General features: G+C 39.2%; 1 protein-coding gene across 1 annotated transcript; it reads left to right on the forward strand.

Annotated features, from left to right (window-relative positions):
* Positions 1–7084: 7084 nt before the first annotated feature.
* On the forward strand, positions 7085–8050 carry LOC131408830 (olfactory receptor 10Z1-like). The gene has a single exon (XM_058545890.1). The coding sequence runs from the start codon at positions 7085–7087 to the stop codon at positions 8048–8050; it is 966 nt and encodes a 321-aa protein (XP_058401873.1).
* Positions 8051–12918: the final 4868 nt, after the last annotated feature.

Below are 12918 nucleotides of genomic sequence, written 5' to 3' on the forward strand. Positions count from 1 at the left end.
ACACCTGTTAGCATAGAGGTTCTGGAATCCAGCTGAGGCTATCCAAAGTAAATGTCTCTCCTTATAGAATCCCTTCTTAATGACTGTAATTTCTCCTTTGGTTTTTATACATTATTCAAGAAAGGGTTTTCTTGGATAGGTGGCATTTGTCCCCAAAATTGAAGAATCAGCAAGAGTTTGGATGGGTAAGCTCAAGAAAAGGGATTTTCAGACAGACAGAACAGACTACAGAAGGAGAAAGTGCAAAATGTAATCAGGAGACAGTGTATTGACTGGTTTACCACAAGTATTGAGATTTTGAAAGCAGATATTGGAGATGAGACTTGATAGCACATTAGGTGGAAGACAGTACAGATGGTGGAAGACTTTGAAGGCCAAGCTGATGAGAGAGGCAATTAGGAGCCATTTGTGGATATCATGAATGGCAGTGCAGTAATTGAGGATTTTCTTTTTCAGTAAGGCCCTCCACAGCAGAGGTGTCTCATGAGAAAGAAATCACAGTGCTCATACTGTGTGTTAATCTTCTTCCTACTCACATTCTTCCGAGAGTTTCCCCAGGCAATAGATTCTCATGACACATCATTCCTTTGCCCTGTGTATAGGGAAGAGAAATCTTGAGGGACTTGAAATTTTCAGAACTATAAAATAAATGATATTGTACAGGAAGTAATATACCCCTGAGGGAATCATCTATATCCCAAGATATTTTTAACAAGTTGAATTTCCATTATTTCAGTTGTTATTCAGAGAATAAGTGCAAATATCACTAAAAAGTCTCTGTGGCGTATCAGGGTTTTAAAACATTTTTGTGGACATCACACTGGGCGATAGACGCACAGAGCACAAGAGTGCCGGTTTCTAAAGCGGTAGTCTCAAGATAATAGTCTCCAGTGGCCCAGGGACTCTCATTAAAATCTTCATATTACTGATCTCCATCCTAAGGAATGGAGAAGACACAACCTTTTATGTTAAGGGAGACTCTAATGTCAGAGGGGACTCATCACAGGCATTTAAAGGGAAAAATTGCCTTAAAACTTGTCCCTGAATTATGAGATCCATGAAATCACAGGAAGAACTGGAGAAAGCCACACCTGAGATGTGAGATTGTAAGTTCCTCCTCCAGCTTAATTACTTTATGATTTTAAGCAACTTGACGTTGATTTTTCTTCTGTGGAAGGTGGCAATTTTAGAGTAGTTTTAACTCTTTACAATGAACACTATTCTATATCTTCTAATAATCAAGTATTGTAGGTGTTAATAGTTTGTTATTAGGTATTGAAGAAACTATGGACACACATAAGCTGGAAATTAAGAAATGTTGTCAATTCCCTACTCCTGATAGTGATGGAATCCAGAAAAAAAATAGGGATGAAGCTTTGAAGAAATGCAAACAGAGAATAGGATGGCAAATTCAAGGCAAAAGTGAGGTGAATAAAGAGGGGAAGGCCTGGGGAAAACAAACAGAGGGCTGAAAAAATCTTATAGGCATCTTGTTCTCCAGTGCCTGCCATGGTCATTGAGAGGAGTGGAAAGAATGCCATACTGACATAATCTTCTATCACTACTGCACTAGAATAGTATGAAAAAAACAGAGTTTACCATCAAATATATGAAAAGAAAAGGATCATAAAAGTCAAAAGTTCTCAACAAAAATTAGTGAGAAAGTTTGTACATACCCTCAAAGTACACATACCCTCATATCCTGGATATTTCTCTTCTTGGAGAGGCTTGCCAAGAACTTGTGGTAAATATGTGTGAAGATGTATTATTTTCATAAAAAGTTTGCCTGAACATCGTGATATGCCCCTTAGTAGAGGACTGTGTGGGAGATCAAAATTGGCCACCCCAAAACATGGCTCTTTATCTTGATTATTTTCTCTGAATAACATTTGAGCTTCCCCTCCCAAACTGCCTAAAGAATTTAACGTAGAAGGCCTGTTACAGGAAGGAGCCACCACCAAATGATGGCTGTGGTATAATGTAAAATAGATGCTGCAATAGGAAAGGCACCAACAAGCCCATCTTATCAAAAAGTCTGTCTCTCCCGGGCCACATTCTCTAGGTGGCCCTGTAAAGAGCTGACAGACAAACATTTGCATTTCCATCTCCATGTGAATTGTCTTCTTCCCCTCTAAAATCCCAAATCACTAACCGCCCCCAACACCCTTCTGGCCTTTAGTTTAAAATACTTAAGCAAGCAGCTTAGTCAGAATGATGAGTTGCTCAGTTTCTGTTTTATGAGTTTCTCTCATGTATACACGTTATTAAATTTTGTTTGATTTTTCTCCTAGTATTCAGTCTCATGTCAATTTAATTTGTAGCCCATCCAGAAAGGACACAGAGTGAGTAGAGGATACTCTTCCTCCCCCTTTCAACCACTAATATTTAGTAAATGTGACTGAATACAACAGTAAATAGGGATCATGTCTAGAATTCAGAAATGATAATTTCTTTCTCCTAGGCTCTAAGCAACCACTGCTGGAGTTTTGAAAAATTTTTTATTTGTTTGTTCATCTTTTGTAAATTAAATTAGGCAAGAATGTAGAAAGAATCTATCCATGCTTTCACATTGCTAGGTGACATTACTCTTAAAATCTACTTAGAGAGCAACCAACTATCTTCAGTACGTGTCCAAATAAAATAAATACTAAATCGAGCAAGTAATGTATTGAAGAGTAATTAATAAATATACTGAAGTAATAACCATGGAGGCTTTCTGGAGACTATGGGATTCCATTTTTTCCTACAGACTTTGAACTAGTCTTAGTAAAAATGGTACATTCATTAGGCTCAGGCTGCAAGTTGGGGGATACAAAATTTTAAAACAAATCTCTGGTCTGTCTAGTACGTGAGTCAAGCTAAACAAATTTTTAAAAACCCACATCTCAACACAATAAAATGGGAGATGAATCTAGAAGAAGAAATGATTCACACTACCAGGGAGATTTGAGGAGGCTTCTGAGGGAAGTGAAATGTGAATTGTCCATTCAAGAGAGCTAAGTTTTTATCAAGCAGAGAAAGGCAAGAAGAACACTACAGGTTATAGAAAACAACATGTGCAAAATAAAGGAGTCATGAAGGATATACCATTTTTTTGGAAACAGTGGGATGTTCCCCATATACAGGAAATTGACAGCAGGAGATGAGGCTAGACAGGTAAGACCTTGAATGCCATGCTAGGGCACTTGCACCGAGGGAGGCCTTATAATCAACCAGGCAAGCAAGCAGGTCTCCAGACACTCATTGCCTTGCTGTAGATATACTGTGCATGTACACTGAGCAGCTGTATCACATTTGGCAAATTAAGTAACTCTCTAAGCCATAGTTTCCTCACTACAAGCATGGTCATAATAATAGCACTTATCTCTGAGGATAGCTATGACAATATGTGAGATAATATAACTGAAGCATGCAATAAATTTTAGAATTATCTAGTGTGTAAGCAAAGGGTATCTAAAAATCTATAATGAAGACGTGTAGCATGATTGTAGATTAAACATAGAAAAGCTGGTAGTAGGTGAAGGATAGGACAGCAAGAGGGAAAGACAAGGCTGTTGCAATCTCCGGATAAGCAATAGAGAAGAATGCAGGAGACATTTTTTGTTAGGATCCTGGAATCTGTAAAATGTGGACAAACAGAGGATGAAGAGTCAAATCCAAGTGAGGGTCTGAAAAACAAGTAAAAAAGAAAAGAAGTAAAAAAAAAAAGAAAGAAAAAAATGTAGGAGAGGAAACTGAGGCAGAGGGAATATCACATGCAAAGGCACAGCAGCATGAAGGATCATGATGTGCTTGGAAAATAGAGGGTACTATTGTTTGAGTGTAGGGTAGGGAGAGAGATGTGGTGGAGACTGAGCCAGGAGCAGTGTCTAGGGATCAGTTTGTGATGAGCACCGAATATCACGCTGGGGTGTTTGGGTTTCCTCCTATAAGCGGTGGGTAGTCATTCACTATTTCTGACACTATCAGTGACTGAATACATGCTGTTTTTAGAAATCTAACACCTGGTCACAATGTGGTGAATAAAATAAAAATGGAGGAGGCACCATATTTACCCTGTGGGATAGGTTGATGACAATAGCAGAGGGAATACCAAAAAAGAACAAGGATGTTGTCAAACAGACATCTGGAATTTTGGAAGTGACTATTGCATAAAAAGATGAGGGAAGAGTGAAAAATGGAGAGATGGCTCTCTGATGACTTTAACTAACTCAAATAGGAAGAACAGGAGGAAACTCTGACATGTGGGGAAACATGGCCGGTTCTATTCTGAAAATATTACATCCAATTATTGGAGGTCATTCCAGCAGTGGAGATGTGCCAAAGGAAATTGGAGGTTCCTTTTTGGTAGAGGAGGAATTGGAGAGTCACACAAGGTAAGTGGTAGCTGAAGCAATAAGAATGGAAAAACGTTTCCTTTAGAGGTAAATAGACTGGGATAGCTTCAAGAGGAAAGAGTGTGGAGGGGTCTCCAATACAAGCCATATGGGTCTTGGTTGAATTTCTTGAGTAGACGAGTTTCCCACCTTAGGGCCTTTGTATTCACTGTGAACTGTGCCTGTGATGTTCTCTCCCCTGATCTTTACCTGTTGGTTGCTCATTGCCATTCTATTCTCCACTTAAGTATGTCACCTCCTCAGAGAGGGCCTCCCCGACTCCACAAACAAAGGTGGTCACTCTCCCACATCACAGAGATCCTACGTGTCTGGCTCCGTGTTGTGTTTCCCATGTAGAAAAAGCCTGGCACATCACATGCGTTTAGTCAATACGTGTTGAATAATCTCACAACTTTGATAGTCACTTGACCACTCTGTACCTCGCTTTATCTTTTATAAAATCAGAATGAAAATTCCTGCCACACAGACTTGTGAGGAATACATGAGACAGCTCTGTCTAACCCCAGCATATGATCTGGCACATTACGGGTATTAAGTAGGTGCTGGTTATCTGGCCTGACTCCTCTTGTATTCTTTGCCCATAAGTAGAATGCAAATAGAAAATACCAACTCTTCACTAACAATACATTTATTTTGTTTTTGTCTTCTTTTGTTTTTAATATTTGTGAATACTACAGAATAATTTACAATGTTTATTTTCTCTTTCTCTTGCACGCTCCTTCATTTTCCACTGCTGATTCCTTGCTATTTTTTTCTCTTTCCTTTAACAGACTGAAATTGAAATAAAAATTCTATGAAGTGTCTTCATATTACTTTTCTTCCCTCACCTCCTACAAGATTAGACGTTTTATGAACAATCAAAATGGAAATATGATTTGCCAAATTTATCTGAGGAATGTGGCTTGATTCTATTCACCTCTGTACTTCAAAGCAAACCACATAACAGGTATACCTGCTCGAAAATGTCCTGGAGGTTTAGCTAAAAGCTAAAAAGTTGATTAGAACATAGTTGACCAGAATATGTCATTCCAGAATGAGACAGTACCTCCAAAATCATTTTGACTCCAAGTAAGTCTATTATATTATATCAGGCATCTGGAGAAGAACTTCAATGAGAAGCTCTTAAAAACTTAAAAATTATTGATATGTATTAATAACTGATGATATTATGTATCTCAAGCTTCAAATACTGCCATGGATGGCAACACAGGAGAAGTTGCAACATATTAAATTCATTTATGTGGTCTAGTCATTGTCACAATTATCACCTTTGGAGCCGCTTCATGGTGGTTCACTGATGAAAAGAGGATTACGTTGAAAGAAAAGTCAAAGTTCATTTGGAAAGTTTCACTGATCTACCTAAATTTTGTAAAATGCTGTCTTGACATGAGTACAGCCATGTTTGGCCGCTCCATTGACCTACAGCCACCAGCACAAAAAGAAATACAAAGCTGCTTTCTGTGTGGTGGGAACTGGCCTTTTCCCGGGAACTGGCCTTTCTCCCACGGAGAGAGTTGCAAGTTGTAACATTTCAAGGCTCTTGGAGCGTCGTAGCATGGGATGGACTGGCCATCTGTGCCGGGCTAGGACGATAACCAAAGAGAACAATGCACGTACACAACTACTGGGCTGGGACGTTAGCCAGGGGGCTCAGTGCACGTACGCCACTGATAATCATTTTGTGCATGGGAACACTAAATGCTTGCTCTGCAAACTCTGTAATTGCTTACTCTGAAAATTACTGATGGTATAAAAACTGCTGGAAACTGAGACCCGGGGAGAGTTCCACCTGTGGAAGGGACACCTTGCCCAGGACGTGTGATCCTTGCCCAGCCGCGTCGATTGACAGGGCTCTCCCGGCAGTGGGGCGTGGATGTTGTGAGTAACTGATCTGATGTGAAGTAATTGATTTGATATGAAGTAATTGATTTGATGTGTTCTCTTTTCGGTCAACCTGGTGTTTCTCTTTCTGGTTGATTTGTGTCATTTTCTCTTCAGCCGATGTGGGTGTTTTCCCTTTCCAGTCGGGCTGATGTTTTTTCCCTTCTAATACTTGACCTATCTAGATCTGTTTACAGACTGTCACCTTTACTATCCTCTATATAATAAAATATACCTTCAGTCCATTTGTTTGGAGTGGAAAGTGTCTTTTACATCTCTGATCGAATCCCCGAACCTCTGATAACAAATGCATATTCATTTTAAATGATTAAACGGATTGAATTATTTTATTCATTCAAACAGTAGCTTATTAAACACTCCAGAGTACCAAGGTACCATTAGATCACAAAATGTATTTGAAAAATGTGGCATCACAAAATCCAGTGGGTCAGAATAAAGCAATTTTATTCATATTTTTCCTCTTACATGCAGATCCTGCTTGGAAAAGAATGAGATAAAGAGTGCATTTGTGAGTAGAATCTAAGAAGATATTTGGGCCCACTCTATGTCATTTATGCAGATTCTCATACTAGGATCATTCTCATTGCTCTGACTCCTGAACGTGACTTCAGTGGCTGCATTAAACGTCCCTTTCTCAGGCCCATTAGAGTTGCCTGAAACTTGCCTTGGTGTCCTTGATTTAAGCCTAGGTGACATCAGTGCATAAGGATCTTTTTACAATCATCCAGTATTAACCTCAAGAACCTCTGCACCTTTGCTGCAAAGTTGCTGTGCCCACTAGGAGGATGGGCAATCATACCACAGTGAGCACATTCCTTCTGTGGGGATTTTGCAGTTTCCCAGACCTGCAGAGTCCCCTCTTTGTGGTGATTTTCTTCTCCCATGTGACCATCCTAGCTGCAAATGTGTCCATAATTGTGGCCATCAAACTCAGTCACAACTTTCACACCCCCATGTATTTTTTCCTCTGTGGCCTGTCCTTTTCAGAAACTTGTACCACTATAATAATCCTCCCTCGCATGTTAGTGGACTTGCTATCAGACAGCAAGAGTATTTCTCTTCCTGAGTGTGCCACACAGATGTTTATCTTCTTTGGCTTAGGAGGCAATAACTGCTTCATCATGGCTGCCATGTCCTATGACCGCTACACTGCCATTTGCAACCCACTACATTATGCCATCCAGATGACCCACAAGATCTGCTTTCAGCTCATGATGGCATCTTGGATGGTTGGCTTCCTGGTTTCCCTGTGTATTGTTATCATTGTATTCAACTTGTCTTTCTGTGACTCCAACATCATCCAGCACTTCTTCTGTGACATCTCACCTGTGGTCTCCCTTGCTTGTGATTACACTTTGTATCATGGAATGGCTATTTTTGTGCTCTCTGCCTTTGTGTTGGTGGGCAGCTTTATTTTAATTAAGATTTCCTATGTCTTCATTGGGTCCATACTTATGAAGATGCCTTCCGCAAAGGGGAAGCATAAGGCCTTCTCAACTTGCTCCTCTCACCTAGCTGTAGTGTGCATCCACTATGGATTTGCTTGCTTTGTTTATTCGAGGCCCAAGTACAGTGACTCATTCCATGAAGATATGCTTATGGCTGTGACATATACAGTGCTGACACCTCTGCTTAATCCCATTGTTTACAGTCTAAGAAACAAAGAAATGCAGATAGCCTTAAGGAAGGTACTAGACAATGCAAATAGATTTATCCATCAGATGGTAAATAAAAGAGCTCTGAACATCTAAAAAATTTACATGGAGTATTTTCAATAAAAATCATCACTTTGAGTACAAAGTAATTAAAGTGTTATATAATTACCTGCTATGTCCTGGCATCACTATTTTTCTAGTACAAACAGGACACAGTTTTAAAATACTTTTAGTATGTGTGTGTATGTATGTGTGCATGCATATATGCATTTATATCTACATATATGCATGCAGTAAATGAATCAAAACACGTTTTGGAACACAGCATTTTCATGATAGTAGTTGGATCAATCTTTCTCTTTATGGATTGTAGTTTTAGCGTCAATTCTAAGAACTTTTGACTGACCCTATATCTTAACAATTTTATCCTATATTTTTCTAAAAATTTATAGTCTTTAGTTCCACATTTTACATTTAGGTCTATGATCTATTTTGAGTTAATTCTTATATGAGGTGTGAGGTTAAGGTTGAGTTAACCATCTTAACCAACTTAACCATCTGCCCTCCATGGATGTCCAATTGCTCCAGCACTGTTAGTTGAAAAGCCTTCCTTCTTTCAGTCTATTGTTTTTGTACCTTTTGGAAAAATCTGTTGGGCATACTAGTGTAGGTCTTTCTCTGGGTTCTCCAGTGAGCTTCATTGATCTGTGTGTCTGTTCTTCCACAAGCACCACACTGTCCTGATGACTGTAGCTATATAGTAAGCCTTGAAATCAGGTAGAGTGATTCCTCCCACATCATTCTTCTCTTCCAGGAGTCTTTTATATATTCTAGGACCTTCCCTCTTTAGTAGTGTAAGCATTTAGTGCTGTAAATTCTCCTCTCAGCACTGCTTTACCTGCATATCACATGTTTTCTTATGCTGTCTTTTAAAATTTTCATTCTATTCTAAGTATTTTTTAAATATTGAAGTTGCAAGTATTCTTTTTATCATTTACTTTCTGTTTAGAGAACTTCCTTTTGTCATTACTTAAAGATAGATTTGCTGAAAACAAATTCTTTTAGCTTTCCTATATCTGAAATTTCCTTCTCTTTCATACCTGAAGTCTCTTTTGCCGGATACAGAATTTACATTTAAAATTTTTTTTCTTTTAGTACTTGAAAAATATTGCCACTTCCTTCTGTCCTTCATGGTTTCAGATGAGAAACTTATCTTTCATATCGCTTTTTTGAATAAACAATGAGTCATTTCTTTCTGGGTACTTTCAATATTTTTCTTTGTTTTTAATTGTCAGAACTTTAATTATATGTGTCTTGGTATGGATTTCTTTGGGTTTATCTTGTTTGATGTTTGCTCGGCCTCCTGAATCTGTAGTTCTATGTCTTTCACAAAATTTGGGAAGTTTTAGTATTTATTCAGGCTCCCTTTCTTTATCTTCTCATTCCGCAACTTCCAAAATGTGAATATTAACTCATTGTTTACTGTTCCAGAGATCCCTATAGCTCTGTTCCATTTTTTCCAATCTATTTTTTGTTGCTGTTTATATCAAGTAGACATTTAGGATATTATATTATGAGACTCTGGATCATATTCAATCATTTTTTTTAGAAGGAAGTCCCCCTGTTGAGGTGTCATTGCACCCACCAGTGAGTATGCGTGTTCAGCTTCCTGCTCAGCACTATTGACACAACTCTGCGAAAAGGGAGTGCTGACTCACACTGCCTCCTTGCAGATGAGTGAGATGGAAGATCAGCTCCCTCCCTGCCCTGTTGTCTTCTTCCCAGCAACAGCCTGACCATGACTTGCATGCCTCCTTGCCTCTAAAAAAGCTCAGCTCCTTGTTGGGTGGGCCCCAATGCCACTAGGGAAGGGGGAAGTGGAGAACTGTTTCACAGTGCTGTGCTGTTGCAGGTGGAGGTGGAAGCTCAGCCTCCCACTGGGCCCCCACTCAGTAGAGGGAGGAGGATTTCAGGGGAGCAGAGTACCATTAGCCCCACCTCACACTCCCTCATTAAGTCTCATTGCTGCCAGGTGACAGTGGAGGCTCGTTTTCCTTCTGGAACCCACTGACACTACCCTGGCTGGGGAATTGGAGAGTGGGTGGGGTGAAGATCAGCTCCCTGCTTGGCCCCACTGAAACCTGGGGGTAAGAAGCAGGTATGATTTTTCCATTGATGTTTGTCTAGAGTAGGGCAGGTGTGGTCAAAAGGTTGTCTGTTCTGTTAAGGCCAACCTTTTCCCAGTTCTTTGGCTAGAAGGAACAGGCTTTTCTTAGAGTTCTTTTTGTCTGTGTCTCTTGGAGGTTCTGGGTTGGAGGTTTCTGCATCACCCTGTCCAGGATATATGGAAGCAACAGGGAAACACAAGGACCCACCACTCTGTGGTTCCTCAGGTCCTGAAGTTTCTAGGAGTCTGCCTCCTTTTTCCTCCTTTCAGAGTCTTCCTATGCTTCTTTGTTTTGTCACATCTAGCGGCAATGTTAGTAATAAGAAGGAGGACGTAGAAGAATGGAGCTATTTCATCTTCAATGGAACCAGAAGTCTACGTCTTCAAACATTTAAAGATATTTATCCAGCTTCCAACTTATTTTGTGCCAGAAACTTAGTCTAATACAAATTAGCCTGACATATCCAGTTGTAGAAGTCTCCAGGTTTACTTTGAAAAGAAAGGGTTGGCTAGGATGGAATGTGTCAGAGACAAATTAAAGTCCTCTAACGGTGAAGTATTCTCAAAAAGCTCCTCACTCCGCCCCTCCACAGAGAGTATATCTCCTAAAAGATGTCAAAGTATGAAGAGGATATTTGTGACCTTAAGCTTTTGTTTAATGTGTATGTGCCTCAATTACATCCTCTAAAAATATGGATTAAAAACAAACTTTATAGGGTTATGCTGAGGATTCATTGGGTCAATACTTGTAAATTACTGGGAACAGTACCAGGAATGTAGTGAGCAATCTCATATTATATCTCCTATTGCTAATGCTCTTACTACTACTGTTTCTAACATTTGGCTTCTAGCTCTTCTAACTTTCCAACCACTCAAATATATAAGGGAGACATTATTCAGAAGAAGATGATCACAAAACTTACTGAATTAGGCTGGGATTCTAGTTGACAATATGAGTTAAACAGTGTCGAGGCAGTGGCTTAACTGTGGAGAGCATGGGTTTGTGTAAAAGCCTGTCACAGTTGTAGCAGGGTCTGACACAAACTTTCAATCACTTGAATCAGGCTGACACTCAACAGATTCAAAGACAGCACAGTCAGTGGTTCGTGCCAGAGCAAAAACTTCATTCAGCCATCCATTAATTTATTAATTTCTCAATCATTCATTCCAAATATGTGTTTATGCTTACTATGTTCCAGAAACTGTGTGAAAATTAGATGCATGGGGAAAGACAAAAGATATTGTAGTCTCTACGAAGCTTTCAGCTTTGTGGAGAAAACAAATACTGATTCTGTAACTACAAATGCACTGAATATTCCAAAGAAAATACGCAGGATTCTATGGGGAGATAACAGCTGTCCTTAATTTGGTCTAGAGCATCAAGAAGGCTTCCAAGAGGATTGGAAACAACATTTAGGTTGGTACCTATAGCACAAGAAGTGTAACCCAGGTGAGGGCAAAATGTATTCAGGTGAGGTACTGCGTGTGAGAGGATCCTGAGGTGGCAAAGAATACGGACATGTTTAAGGATTTAAAAGAAGACCAATGATTGATTCCAAGAGTTTGGGGGGTTGAGGACTGATGGAAGAATGGTCAGAGAGAGAAATAAAAGAGAAGTCATATTCAGGAATTTGCAAGCCATATTAAGAATTGTTGCCTTTGTTCTAAGATCCTTGGGGCACATTAATGAAGGACTAGACTATTTAGATTTATGGCAATGGTTGGTGGATAGAGAAAGAATTAGAAGAGAGTAAAAGAGGGAAGAGGAAAGCTGATTAGGGTTGTATTAGTCAAGATTCTCCAGAGAAACAGAACCATTAGGAAATACAGTATATATTTTTTCTTTTATTTTATGGAATTGGCTCACACAATAGTGGGTGGTGGCATTTCCAAACTCCACAGGGCACTCCAACAGACTGGAAATTCCATTTTATCACTTATTTTAGTTGTGCTCACCATGGGATTGATTAAAATTACCAAGCCTGCCATAGTTGGAACAAAAGACTCAAAGGTAATTTATATGCATGTGAGTGGAAGATTAGACTTGATGTCACCGTCTTGATCCAAAGGCATCCAGGAGAAAGAATGTCTCTTTTTCAGGAGACCTCATTTTTTTCTCTTAAGGTTTTCAACTTATGAAATTAAACAAGGGCCACACACATTATGGAGGGTAATCTACTTTGCTCAAAGTCTACTAATTTAAATGTTAATCACATCTAAAAAATACCTTTACAGAAACATCTAGACTGCTGTTTGACCAAACAACTGATCACCATTCCCTTGTCAAGATGACACACAAAATTAGCTATCACAGGAGTACTATTGTAAAATAAATGTATGAGTTAGTAGCTTGAAACAGAAGTACTGACAATGAAAATGAAGAGAAATAGGAAATAAATATTGGACTCAGAATGTACAAGACTTTGTGATTGAATGTAGGCATATGGAGGGGGGGAAACAAACAAATTCTCTCAGGTTTCTGAATCAACAAATTGATTGAATGATGGTGCCTCATTGGGATACAGAACATCAGAGAGAAGCAAGTTTGGGGTGACAGGAGATAATTAGTTTTAGGTAATTTCTGCTTGAGATTCAAAACACAAAAATATTTTTGTGTAAAGCACTCAATAGAGGACAAGGAATAAAAAATAAACATAGTAGTCATCAGGATATAGAGGCAAATTAAGCTTCACAGAGGAAACACCATCCATTTCCCCCAAGCTTCCTTAACAGAATGCGAGGCTGACCATAAACAAGTCACTCCAAGCATTTGTTCCACCCAGTCCCTGAGGAGTTC

The sequence above is a fragment of the Diceros bicornis genome, chromosome 7, assembly GCF_020826845.1.
Source record: "Diceros bicornis minor isolate mBicDic1 chromosome 7, mDicBic1.mat.cur, whole genome shotgun sequence".
Taxonomy (NCBI): domain Eukaryota; kingdom Metazoa; phylum Chordata; class Mammalia; order Perissodactyla; family Rhinocerotidae; genus Diceros; species Diceros bicornis.